This window comes from Diaphorina citri, unplaced genomic scaffold, assembly GCF_000475195.1.
Source record: "Diaphorina citri unplaced genomic scaffold, Diaci psyllid genome assembly version 1.1 scaffold1262, whole genome shotgun sequence".
NCBI classification, from domain to species: domain Eukaryota; kingdom Metazoa; phylum Arthropoda; class Insecta; order Hemiptera; family Psyllidae; genus Diaphorina; species Diaphorina citri.
Genome location: NW_007378691.1, coordinates 1 through 12935, shown reverse-complemented (window position 1 = coordinate 12935; position 12935 = coordinate 1). Strand labels below are relative to the sequence as shown.

Genomic DNA, 12935 nt, shown 5'->3' with positions numbered 1-12935 from the left:
AAGTCTCAACTTGGGGTCGGGGTTGTGTTTTTTTGGGGCACTTATTCTTTGGGACTGCCGATGTATTTGGATCACAATTGAAGCTAATATTTCCTAATCCTTCTTTCCCCTTACAGATAACCTGGAACCCCTCTGCCACGTGGTATTCAGTCTATGGAGTCACAAGTTCAAACCCTGCCCAGCACTGGTCAACTCTGTCCTTGCTCTAACCAGTAGGCGCGGGCCACAACACGGGCCCTTACTATTAGAGTATGATATATTGGATGATGTTCATGTGAGACTCAAACAGTTCTATGTTAGTTTGGAATGTTCTCATGGTGATAATGTGGTAAGTATTGGAAAATTTCCATCTTAAGTAGGTACTTTCAACTGTTATAACTTTGCAAAATTCGTTCTCGGCCTTTTGGCTGATATGAAAGTGTGTTATCATCTTCTTTTTCTTCGCCTTTTCCCGTGTGCAGCCCTAACTAGGGTGATTGCTTTGGGCTGACATTTGGTTTTGGCTACACATTTTACGAGTGGATGCCCTTCGCACTCAACTTTTACTATTTCTTTAACAAGGGAAATTTAGTCCCTGTTTAAAGTCCCCTAGCCAGACTAAGCTGGTCTACTCCCTGTTTAACGTTCCCCAGCCAAAAGTGCGTTATCATATCAGACAAAAATATTTGAGATACAACCACTATAAAGTTTCTACCATTTCAGCTATGTACAGAGATGGACATATATCTACAACTTCTCAACAACATCCTATGTCAGCATCCCCGAGTCTGTGAAATAGCGGCTAAGGAAGGCCTAGCAGACACTCTACATAAATTACTAGGCTGGGTTCTCACCTCTGAAACAACGCTCAGTGCTCTACTACAAGTCATGGCTAGCTTCACATCTAACTGTTTACAAGGTAAATTCATCCAGAACTTGTCTTGAGTACCCCTAACTAACTCTTGTAGTTCAAATTGATGCTACTGGGACAATTTGGAGACAGACGGGAGGGGAAAGAAAATAATCCCTCTCGGACAAATATTCCCTCGGAGAAAGAAAAAAATCCCACCGAAACTCGGGAAAGTTCCTCACGGTCGCAAGATCGCTCCAAAGCGTACGGAAAAACGGCGTTTGATTCCGAATTACCGCACGAACGACAGTCGTACGAATCGTACAGAAAGGGAATACCGGGTGGAACAAACATCTCTTCAAGCGACTCTACCCATAACTCACTCGGTAAAAGAATATCTGGAACGAATTCAACCAACGTTTCCAGCAATATAGACAAATATGTCAAACTGTTTCGAAGTCCCTCAGGTGCTCACACAATTCTAGACACAAACCGAACAATATTGGACCAGATACTATCTCATGCTTCACATCCCGGCTTGGAAAACGCGCATTTCAACTCGTTAACAGACCTCGCGAAAGCCTATGATACAGTCCTTTTGGAAGAGTTGATCAGAATTGTTAAACGTAACGCTACACTGATCGTTTGGAACTTGGCGGCTAATAATTATAAGACTAAACTGCATTTCAGACACATTGGGTTGGTCAATTGTCTGCAGAATTGCGCTAAAGTTGATGAGGATTTCAGGGAGGAGTATGGGTATGTTATTGGGCTTTTGATGTCCTGATTATTTGCAGGGGAACCTAAACTAAGGCTTGTCTCACATTGGAACAGGGTTTATACGCGACCTGGAAAACCTAGACTAGTCTTGGAATCTTAAAATTGGCCAAAAAGTCATGGAAAATCGTGAAAATTTAAAGATAACGAATGCACAGTCCTTCCCTGAACATTCACCATAACTCTCATAGTCTCATGTGACCTACATTCAGGATCATTTAGCATAAGATACCCAAACCAACGAAGCAACGAACCACTGTACCATCAGGTCAAAAGTTGCAAACCGACCAAAAACGTGAGAAGTTATATGAGAGAAATTCAGCATGTTCGCCCTCACATGGAGTTCCCCTTTCCATCAACAGGGGCGCTCTCAGGCTAACCGGGGCTCGGGGTGATAGCTTCAAAAATGGGGCTTTTCTAACATTTTTTTTATCCTATAGAAATATTCCTTTAATTCCATCAATATTTTCAAGGATTTCTCAAGGCATAATAGGCGATTATTATTATTATTATTTGAAAAAGCTGGTTCCGGGTCCCTCGAAAAGCCCGCGCCCGGTCAAATAGCCCCGGACGGACCCCCTAAAAACGCCCTGACCACCAATAATAATGGAGTGATAACACACTTTACAAAATAGGGAATATGTAACATAATAGGGAATATGTAGCAATAGGGAATATTGTTGTTAAGGAAACCGCTTATGAGTTCCACAGGGAATTTCCAAGTACGCTACATAATATTAGGACAGGGTACCTAAGGGGTATTTAGGTACAAGGGAGGATTCCATACCTCACAATGCAATCCCAAATGAAGAAACATTTCAGATTTGGGTTTACCTTTCACTTCATACCTACTTCCGAGAAGATACCTAATTATGAGCAGACAAAATGTTTAGACCAGTTTTGGTGTAAAGGGGTGAAGAGAAAATTTGAGCGGTAATTTTGGCATCTCCACCAAAATGTAGGTGGTACATATAACTATCTACTTCACCTATTTCTCGAAAGGTAATACGTGTAATAATGGTACTAATTTAATGAGAATTTAAACATAGGTACCTAATATGAGTATGTTCAACCTACCTCGGTGGTGTAGTGGTCAAGACGCTCGCTTGTTAAACAGGAGGGCGTGGGTTCAATCCCAGCCGAGGTATGGAATTTTATCCTCATATAATTTGAGAATTTGACCACAATAATAGTAGTAGCCTACTGCTGGAGTAAAGGGACTTTTCAGTCCTATGCGAGCAGTATAAATAAGCACTATTATTATTATGCTTCGCTTTCAGGGTGCACTTAGCCTCGTACGGACAATTGAGTAGCGACCAGTAGTATGTTCCACGAAAGTATGGGCTACTGAAAATTAGTGTAGGGCTATCTTGTAAACAAAAGTACCTTATCTTTTGTAATTTATTATTATACAAGGGACTTACAAAGTCTACAACGCTAGGAACATCAACTAGCTCCCTGGTAAAACATCTTACAAGGCTCACAACGAAAAAACAATGTGGGTAGAAGAGCTCCTTCAAGAAAAACCTGCCGCCCAAGGCCAGCCACCCACTATCAGGTTGACCTGACAGGTACACCTGATGAGGTCCGCCTGTCACGTCTACCTGATAGCTGATGAGCACACACAATGAAAGGTAGACCTGACAGGCGGACCGTTTCAGTCGTACCTGTCAGGTCAACCTGATGGTGAGTGGTTGGCCTAAAATCGGCAAAAATATTAACTCTTCACTCCCCTCTCTCGTTTCACAGAGTTCCCTCTTCGACCACTTCACGGATGTGGCACTCAAGAAACTCGCCCCTCCTCTCGAGCACTCCTGGCTCTTCCTCCTCAAATCCTACTCCTTCCATCTCTCGCCCTACAACCCCCTCCTGGACAACCCAAACTTCGTGGTTGGCCTAAAATCGGCAAAAATATTAACTCTTCACTCCCCTCTCTCGTTTCACAGAGTTCCCTCTTCGACCACTTCACGGATGTAGCACTCAAGAAACTCTCCCCTCCTCTCGAGCACTCCTGGCTCTTCCTCCTCAAATCCTACTCCTACCATCTCTCGCCCTACAACCCCCTCCTGGACAACCCAAACTTTCTAGACCTCCTCATATCCAAAACCTACACCAACCTACACTATCTTATAGTCCTAACAAATATATCTTTCCATCCGGGCTACCAGGCAAAGCTGATGGCGAATGCCGGCTTTGGGAAACTGCTGGAACATATATTCTCGGATTCTGAACAGGTAATAATAATGACGAGTTTGTTCATCACAGTGGAGCAGTTGCAAATGGATAAAAATTATAAATGGTCGATTCCCATGTAAAAAGTTGTGAAAAATCCAAATCTGAGGTCAAAACTTCGAAAAAATAACTGTAAAAGGTCGAAAATTAGTACATACCTTGTCCGCCTAGCGGCGTTCTAGGGCAACCGCGCGGGGAGTCCCGGGTATGCGCATGCTCCACATCACAGCACGACGCGCTCGGTGTTTCTCTACTCATCACGCTAGAGGGCGCTGTCAGTCGCGATGTCCCCTTCCCGCAACAGCTGCCCTGACGGTACTGTGACGGGCTGGCCGGTTTCTCACTAGTTGGAGACTGGTAGGCCGATTTGGACGAGCATATCAAAGCGGATACAGCGGAAAGACGGGATGGGTTGCGGGAGATCTGGTGCGAGGATTTTGACGGGCATATTACAGGGGTGACGTCAGACTTCAGGCAGTTGTCTTTTTCGTCCGCTAGGTAGCGCCAGTATGCAAGCACGCTTTTACTAACCATTTTGTTCTTTTGTATCTAAATTTTGCCCCCTTTGTCATTGTGCTGTACAGAATTTGAATTATTTCAACTACCCTCGGTCCAATCCAATTCGTTGAAATTATTGAGGTTCTACTGTATTCTTTTAACTTGATTATTCTACTTTTATCGTTCTTCTGGTTCTTCGAGGATTTATGGCAAAAAAAAATAAAAAAAATAAAATAAAATAAAATTATTCTGAAAGTAGGTGTCATTCTAAAATAAAAATACAGTCGAACCTGCCTACTTGGGAATCCAAGTACCAAAAACCATGAGTACCAAGGGAACCGGCAATTTTTTCCCCATTCAGACGGGTTCCACTTTAGAAAAAAGAAAGAAAAAACCTAAATAATGAAACTGGAATAGCACCTACCACTTGATAAGGGCATAGAGGAAGGTGAAGATGAAGTACATCAAGTACAAATAGTTGAGCAGGATAAACAGTTTGAGAAACGCTTCCATGATGAACCGGGGAAGTCCCGAAGTATCAAACGAAGCGTTACAATTCGACCGTTCCTGGAGCAGCTGACAGATCGAGCGCATGACAGGGGGTCTCAATTTCAGGAGGGGTACCGGTCCCTCTAAGTGAGTAGGGGTCTGGTTTTCAACGTTCCACCTATCAGAAACTTCCTTACAGGGGGTCTCAATTTCAGGAGGGGTACCGGTCCCTCTAAGTGAGTGGGGGTCTAGTTTTCAACGTTCCACCTATCAGAAACTTCCTCAGAACAGGGGGTCTCAATTTCAGGAGGGGTACCGGTCCCTCTAAGTGAGTGGGGGTCTAGTTTTCAACGTTCCACCTATCAGAAACTTCCTTAAGTTTAGCTTCACGTTAGGATAGAAATATCGTGGGAGAACACCGCCCAAAATGGTTCCGGGATAGAGTTATTCCCTCTGATTGCCTGGGGTTCTAGTTGTCACCCTTCCTTCAATCAGAAACTTCCAAAGTTCAGCAGCTAGGGCAGAAATATCGTGGGGGAACGCCGCCCCAAAACGGTACCGACGAAAATGGTGGAACCAACAATTTGTTCAGCGTTTAATCGGACTGACAATTTTCGGAGACATAATGCTTGATGGTTTTCGCTTCTTTTCTGGAGTAACCTTTCTTTACCACCTGTTTTTTCCAAATGATTTTGCTGAATTTTTGTAAGATACCTGTTTTGTTTAAAAGGATTTTTCCGATTATTTGTAATTTTACCTTAGGTATCTTTGTAAAACACCTGTTTTGTAAAAAAAAAATGGGGTTTTTCGGATTTGTACTTTCTATTTGTAATTTAGAACGAATGTGTTGCGTGTATGCTCATGACTTGGGAATATTAGAGTGGTTTGAAAAGGTACTTACGGAATTTTCAAACTTTTTAATTGGATTGATAGCTTTGCTAGTATGTTGCTATTTTGTTAGGTGTGAAAGAGGAATTAATTACTTGAGAAATTAACGTGTGGCCGGTATTTAGCTACTTTCTTTTATGTTGAATAATAATTATTATGTGTTGCATACCTACATATTTCAAATCCACGGTTAGAGTTAGAGGTAAAAGATTAAGTTATCTCTGATGAAGAACAAACAAACGAAAGCCAGCCTAGTTAGCTTAGTTGGTAGCGCGTCTGCCTTGTAAGCGCTAGGCCGCGGGTTCGATTCCCGCCCGAGGCGGATTTTATCCTGATGGGATAATGTTCGTTCTCGGAACGGCTGGCTTTCTACTATCCTGTCTTCCTTCTCTCTTCGATTTCGGGACGATAAGACCATAGCAGTTACAGTTCCCTCTGTCAAACCTCTTCAAAGAAACAAATATATCTTTCCATCCGGGCTACCAGGCAAAGCTGATGGCGAATGCCGGCTTTGGGAAACTGCTGGAACATATATTCTCGGATTCCGAACAGGTAATAATAAATCGAAGGAATAAGTTTGCATTAACTTATTTGTTGGTACGCACACTTGGTAGAACAATTCAAACACTGAAAAATGATTTTGGGTGAGTAAAAACACTTGGCTTTGTTTTACGTTTATTTTTATTAAATTACAGATGGATCCATTCAATAAAAATAAACGTAAAACATAAAGCCAAGTGTTTTTACTCACCCAAAATCATTTTTAGGTAATAGTAATAATAATGATAATGAGAAGTTTATTCATCACAATTCAACAATCAATTCACACTTTCTGAATAAAACTAGTGTACTTTTAGGGTATTCTTTTAACTTGATTATTCTACTTTTATCGTTCTTCTGGTTCTTCATATAGGTAAGTGTGAATCGGCATTTAAAACTGGTCCGGGCGAAGCTGGAAGATTGGCAAGAAGAGACTAATGACAGCAATGGGAATAGTAATGGAAAAGATGTTCGAGCTATCAATGAAAAGCTATTTGAGAAGTATTTCGAGCTGCTGCTGTTTGATAACGCCCTCAATCGCGGCCAACGACGCGGAAAATCTCCGGAAGAGTCACTTTCGACCGCGGAAAAGTCGCAGCATCCGGGCAAATCCGTTCCGGAACCGCGGAAAAGTCGCTCGAAAAAGGGCGGAAAAACGGGGAGAAAGCGATGTGATTCCGGTGATGAGGGAGTTTTGAGTGATGGAAATTCGAAAGAGGAAGCACATGGGAGTGATGGATTATTCGGAGATGGACTGGCTGACACGCTACTGGGACAATTTGGAAACAGACGGGAGGGGAAAGAAAATAATCCCTCTCGGACAAATATTCCCTCGGAGATAGAAAAAAATCCCGCCGAAACTCGGGAAAGTTCCTCACGGTCGCAAGATCGCTCCAAAACGTACGATAAAGTGGCGTTGAGTTTAGAATTACCGCACGAACGACAGTCGTACGAATCGTACAGAAAGGGAATACCGGGTGGAACAAACATCTCTTCAAGCGACTCTACCCATAACTCACTCGGTAAAAAGAGATCTGGAACGAATTCCAGCAATATAGATAAATATGTCAAACTGTTTCGAAGTCCCGCAGGCGCTCACACAATTCTAGACACAAACCGAACAATATTGAACCAGATACTATCTCATGCTTCACATCCCGGCTTGGAAAACGCGCATTTCAACTCGTTAGTAGACCTCGCGAAAGCCTATGATACAACTGTTTACAAGGTAAATTCATCCAGAACTTGTCTTAAGTACCCCTAACTAACTCTTGTAGTTCAAATTGAGCCTATGATACAGTCCTTTTGGAAGAGTTGATCAGAATTGTTAAACGTAACGCTACACTGATCGTTTGGAACTTGGCGGCTAATAATTACAAAACTAAACTGCATTTCAGACACATTGGGTTGGTCAATTGTCTGCAGAATTGCGCTAAAGTAGACGCGGATTTCAGGGAGGAGTATGGGTATGTTATTGGGCTTTTGATGTCCTGATTATTTTTTTTTTTTTTTTTTTTTTTTTTTTTTTAAAGATGAGTGTTTCCCCCCCGTTTTTTTTTCGTAGCGATGAAACAACTGCTACATTGGACGCTTGTGGCCTGTGTCGTAGCATGCCCATCCCGTAGTATGCCTCTCATCAGATGGGCGAGAAGAGACACAATACTTCCCATTTAGGTGCTGGGTCAACACGAGAACACCAGAAAGTAACCCGTTGAAATACTTGCAATCGAAAAACGAGTACAAATTTTTGTCGATGGTGGGATTCGAACCCGGGACCTTCTGCATGGCAAGCAAGCGCGTTACCACTGGACCAACCGTGCCCCCATTTGCAGGGGAACCTTAACTAAGGCTTGTCTCACATTGGAACAGGGTTTATACGCGACCTGGAAAACCTAGACAAGTCTTGGAATCTTAAAATTGGCCAAAAAGTCATGGAAAATCGTGAAAATTTAAAGATAACCTGGAAAAGTCATGCAATTCGCCACCCGGTCAAAAATTAAAAATGTTCAAATTTAATATCAAGTTTTTTTCCGAAAAACGGCCTGCGGCGCATTCCCCCCGCATATTCCTTTACGTTCTGCATATTGCATATTTTATTTAAATGAAGGGGTAATCTTACCGATTTTTAAGTACATCCGCCCCTTAATTTTCTGGATAACCTGGAAAAGTCATGGAATTTTCCACCTGGTCAAAAATTAAAAATGTTCAAATTGAATATCAAGTTTGTTCCGAAAGAACGGCCTGCGGCGCATTCCCCCTCATATTCCTTTACGTTCTGCATATTACGTATTTTATTTAAATAAATGGGTAATCTTACCAATTTTCAAGTACACTCGCCCCTTAATTTTCTGAAAAACTCGTGAAAATTTCCTGGAAAAATCATGGAATATGCTTGGAATTTCATTCCGGGAAAAGCGTATGAACCCTGTTGGAAGCGTAGACGCGCGACTGCAGCTCATAGTGGCTTGTCGTCGAATGAAGGGTAAAATCTTGGGCACTAAAAACCTTAGCAGTTGTTACACGGAGATACAGTCACTTTAAATCCAATCCCTATTCTATTCTATTCTATTATGGGACTGGTTGCTCCTCTCCCGAGAGAGTATGCAATTAACACTGCGACCTCTGTAGATCTATTGTGACCAGTATTTTTTCCCCTGCCTGATCTGCTATCCCCCGGCCTTGATGGAACCTAGAAGTACCCTCACTGGTATATTTCATCCTCCCCAGTTTCTCCAAAATTCACCTGCAGCACCTCTAAAGAGTTCGCATACTCAGGTTTATTCCAGAGAAAAGCTGTGAGTCCATATACTATCCCATTAAGAGGATACCAATAGGTGCCAATCCAATCCCTAAAAAAACTTATTGTTGATATTTTGTAAACGAAAAAACCTATTGTTGATATTTTGTTAACGTCCTGGTTAGTTACTTTCTATTTTTTCTTGTATTTATACTTGTTTCTGTGAGCTTTAATGAAATCTATTTATTTATGTAACAATTGTAACATACCTACTTGTATTTTTTTTTTTTTTTTTAATTTTTAGACTTCAAAATGATCACAATAAAAATCTATTTTCATAGAAGAAATTTTTTATATTCACTGATCTCACTACATAAGACTTTTTACTTGTTTTTATTTTCCTCCGAGAATTGAGTTAGCAACACTTTTTTTCCAACATGTTTCATCACTGATGAACTTTTCTTTTGCATGTACCTACTTCTTCGCTGATTAACTTTTCTCCTCCGCTGTTTCTTTCTTGTTTTCTTTCACTGATTAACTCCTTATTGTACTGCTTCTTTCTTCCGCTAATACCCTTTTCCTGAATCATCAAGTCATCACGTTTTTCTCGGACTTTCTTCTTTTAACATTTTCTTCCGCTAATCCGCTTCTTTTACCGACTTTTCCTTCCGTTAACACTTTCCTCCATAGAACTTCCCACACTGGGAACAGGATCGTTTCCCATTCACACCGCCAGGTGGCGCCCCCTTCGGCTTCACGTTGAACTCGACCCGTATATTCTCAATACTCGATGAATTCCGTCTGCGCAAACTCCGACCGCACCTGCGCTTACCCGAACATGACCGGTCGGGCGTGCGCGGCGCAAACATCTCGCAGAACTTGCGCCTTGCGTTCTCAACCAGACGCGCGCCTGCGTAAATTTGTAATTTTTATTGAATTTTTACATTTACAATTTGTAATATTGATATTTACACTGTCTGACTGGGGGAGTAGACCAGCTTAGTCTGGCTGGGGGACGTTAAACAGGGAGTAGACCAGCCTGAATTCCCCTTGCTAAAGAGTGCGTTCTCAACCAGACGCGCGCCTGCGTAAATTTGTAATTTTTATTGAATTTTTACATTTACAATTTGTAATATTGATATTTACACTATCTGGCTGGGGGAGTAGACCAGCTTAGTCTGGCTGGGGGACGTTAAACAGGGAGTATTCTCAATACTCGATGAATTCCGTCTGCGCAAACTCCGACCGCACCTGCGCTTACCCGAACATGACCGGTCGGGCGTGCGCGGCGCAAATATCTCGCAGAACTTCCGCCTTGCGTTCTCAACCAGACGCGCGCCTGCGTAAATTTGAAATTTTTATTGAATTTTTACATTTACAATTTGTAATATTGATATTTACACTGTCTGGCTGGGGGAGTAGACCAGCTTAGTCTGGCTGGGGGACGTTAAACAGGGAGTAGACCAGCTTAGTCTGACTGGGGGACGTTAAACAGGGAGTAGACCAGCCTGAATTCCCCTTGCTAAAGAAATAGCAAAGGTTGAGTGCGAGGGGCATTTTCTCGTAAAATTTCTAGCCAAAACCAAATGTCAGCCCAAAGCAATCACCCTTTTTAGGGCTGATTGAGAGGCTCACGAAAAACGCCGATCCCGTCTGTACACGGGAAAAGGAGAAGAAAAAGAAGAAGAGGAGAGAACTATAAATCGAAGAGAGAAGAAAGACGGGATGGAAGAAAGCCCTATCTATTTGGGATAAAGTTCCGTCCCAGGCGAGAATCGAACCCGTAACCCAGTGCGAGGGGCATTTTCTCGTAAAATTTGTAGCCAAAACCAAATGTCAGCCCAAAGCAATCACCCTTTTTAGGGCTGATTGAGAGGCTGACGAAAAACGCCGATCCCGTCTGTACACGGGAAAAGGAGAAGAAAAAGAAGAAGAGGAGAGAGAACTATAAATCGAAGAGAGAAGAAAGACGGGATGGGAGAAAGCCTTATCTATTTGGGATAAAGTTCTGTCCCAGACGGGAATCGAACCCGTAACCCACAACTCCAAGCTACATAAATAGGCTTATTTTATTGTAATAGGGTTATTTTTTAACCCATCAAATATACGAGACCTTGTTTAGACTGCTGGGGTAAAGGGACTTTTCAGTCCTATTCGGGCAGGATAAACAAGGTATATTCTATTGATCTATTCTATTCTATTCTATTTTATAGTTGAATGTTGACGAAACCTACATACCTCAAAACGCGGGGCCCGTGGCAGTCTGCCATTCCGCCTTATGGGTAATCCGGCCCTGGGGGAAAAAAGCTCGAGACCTATGTCTCTCAGACTGTCTGACAGTCCTAGGTCTCTATGTCTAGGTTTGTCTGCCATTCACGCTCAGACTGTCTGACAGATCCAGCTCTGAGCGTGAGCAGCTGGCCTGAGAATGCTCGAAAACAATTCGAACACAGTTTTGAAGCATTCTCAGAAGTTTAATCATCCAAGAGAAACCCGTAAACCGCCGTAACCCACAACTCCAAGCTACATAAATAGGCTTATTGTATTGTAATAGGATTATTCTTTAACCCATCAAATATACGAGACCTTGTCTAAACTGCTGGGGTAAAGGGACTTTTCAGTCCTATTCGGGCAGGATAAACAAGGTATATTCTATTCTATTTTATAGTTGAATGTTGACGAAACCTACATACCTTGTCCGCCTAGCGGCGTTCTAGGGCAACCGCGCGGGGAGTCCCGGGTATGCGCATGCTCCACATCACAGCACGACGTGCTCGGTGTTTCTCTACTTGTAACGCTAGAGGGCGCTGTCAGTCGCGATGTCCTCTTCCCGCAACAGCTGCCCTGACGGTACTGTGACGGGCTGGCCGGTTTGTCACTAGTTGAAGACTGGCAGGCCGATTTCGACGAGCATATTAAAGCGGATATAGCGGAAAGACGGGATGGGTTGCGGGAGATCTGGTGCGAGGATTTTGACGGGCATATTACAGGAGGCAGGCGGGATCGGTTGCAGGAGATCGCTTTACTAGAACATCGCTTGTGTTGAGTCGGCTGGACGGACGGTTGCTGTTCACATTGGACGGGTTTGGTGCCGCGGTTGCAGACGAACCTGGGAATTTTTGAACAGAGAATCGGCTAGAGTGGTGGGGAAGCGGTTTGAACTAAATCGGTTGTTTGAAATGAACTAAAAGATCGTGTAATAGGGGGGGATAATATCTTTTTAACACGATTTTTGCTTTACATTTAATTTTCTTTCTTTGTAGGGTTATAGATAAGGTAATTTGTTTTATTATAACAACTCTTGAACGGTACGTTCGATTTTGATGAAATGTGAAACATATTTCCGAACAGACTTTTGCTCATTAGGTTTCAAAAGGGGCCCTTTCGGTGTGTTCTTCAGTCCATTGAACCACTGCGCTCCGGATATGTTTGGCAAATTTCATCTAAATTGGACACATTGTTCAGGATTTATGGCAAAAAAAAATAAATAAAATAAAATAAAATTATTCTGAAAGTAGGTGTCATTCTAAAATAAAAATACAGTCGAACCTCTCTACTTGGGAATCCAAGTACCAAAAACCATGTTCCAAGGGAACCGGCAATTTTTTCCCCCATTTAGACGGGTTCCACTTTAGAAAAAAGAAAGAAAAAACCTAAATAATGAAAGTCGAACCTGTCTACTTGGAAATCCAAGTACCAAAAACCATGAGTACCAAGGGAACCGGCAATTTTTTCCCCATTTAGACGGGTTCCACTTTAGAAAAAAGAAAGAAAAAACCCAAATAATGAAACTGAAATAGCACCTACCACTTGATAAGCGCATAGAGAATGGTAAAGATGAAGTACATCAAGTACAAATAGTTGAGCAGGATAAACAGTTTGAGAAACGCTTCCATGATGAACCGGGGAAGTCCCGAAGTATCAAACGAAGCGTTACAATTCGAC

General features: G+C 42.4%; 3 protein-coding genes across 3 annotated transcripts in view; 2 read left to right on the top strand and 1 right to left on the bottom strand.

Annotated features, from left to right (window-relative positions):
• The window catches only part of LOC103515041, a gene marked incomplete at its 5' end in the record, with an annotated part of 19984 nt that extends 16478 nt beyond the window's left edge, over positions 1 to 3506 (top strand). Inside the window, 4 exon segments of the mRNA XM_026827855.1 lie at positions 117 to 328; positions 703 to 898; positions 1297 to 1588; positions 3356 to 3506. Of these exon segments, the coding sequence (XP_026683656.1) occupies positions 117 to 328; positions 703 to 898; positions 1297 to 1588; positions 3356 to 3506 (851 nt within the window).
• Positions 3507 to 3549: 43 nt separating this feature from the next.
• On the top strand, positions 3550 to 7517 carry LOC108253112. Its single transcript, XM_017446472.2, has 3 exons — positions 3550 to 3748; positions 6174 to 6265; positions 6627 to 7517. Exons 2-3 carry the CDS (start codon positions 6209 to 6211, stop codon positions 7515 to 7517), a joined length of 948 nt encoding a protein of 315 aa, XP_017301961.1. The 5' UTR covers positions 3550 to 3748; positions 6174 to 6208.
• Positions 7518 to 9554: 2037 nt separating this feature from the next.
• Positions 9555 to 12929, bottom strand: LOC103515040. The gene is made up of 3 exons (XM_008479956.2): positions 12798 to 12929; positions 11684 to 12099; positions 9555 to 9900 (listed from the first exon to the last, which is right to left on the bottom strand). Exons 1-3 carry the CDS (start codon positions 12884 to 12886, stop codon positions 9662 to 9664), a joined length of 744 nt encoding a protein of 247 aa, XP_008478178.1. The 5' UTR covers positions 12887 to 12929; the 3' UTR covers positions 9555 to 9661.
• Positions 12930 to 12935: the final 6 nt, after the last annotated feature.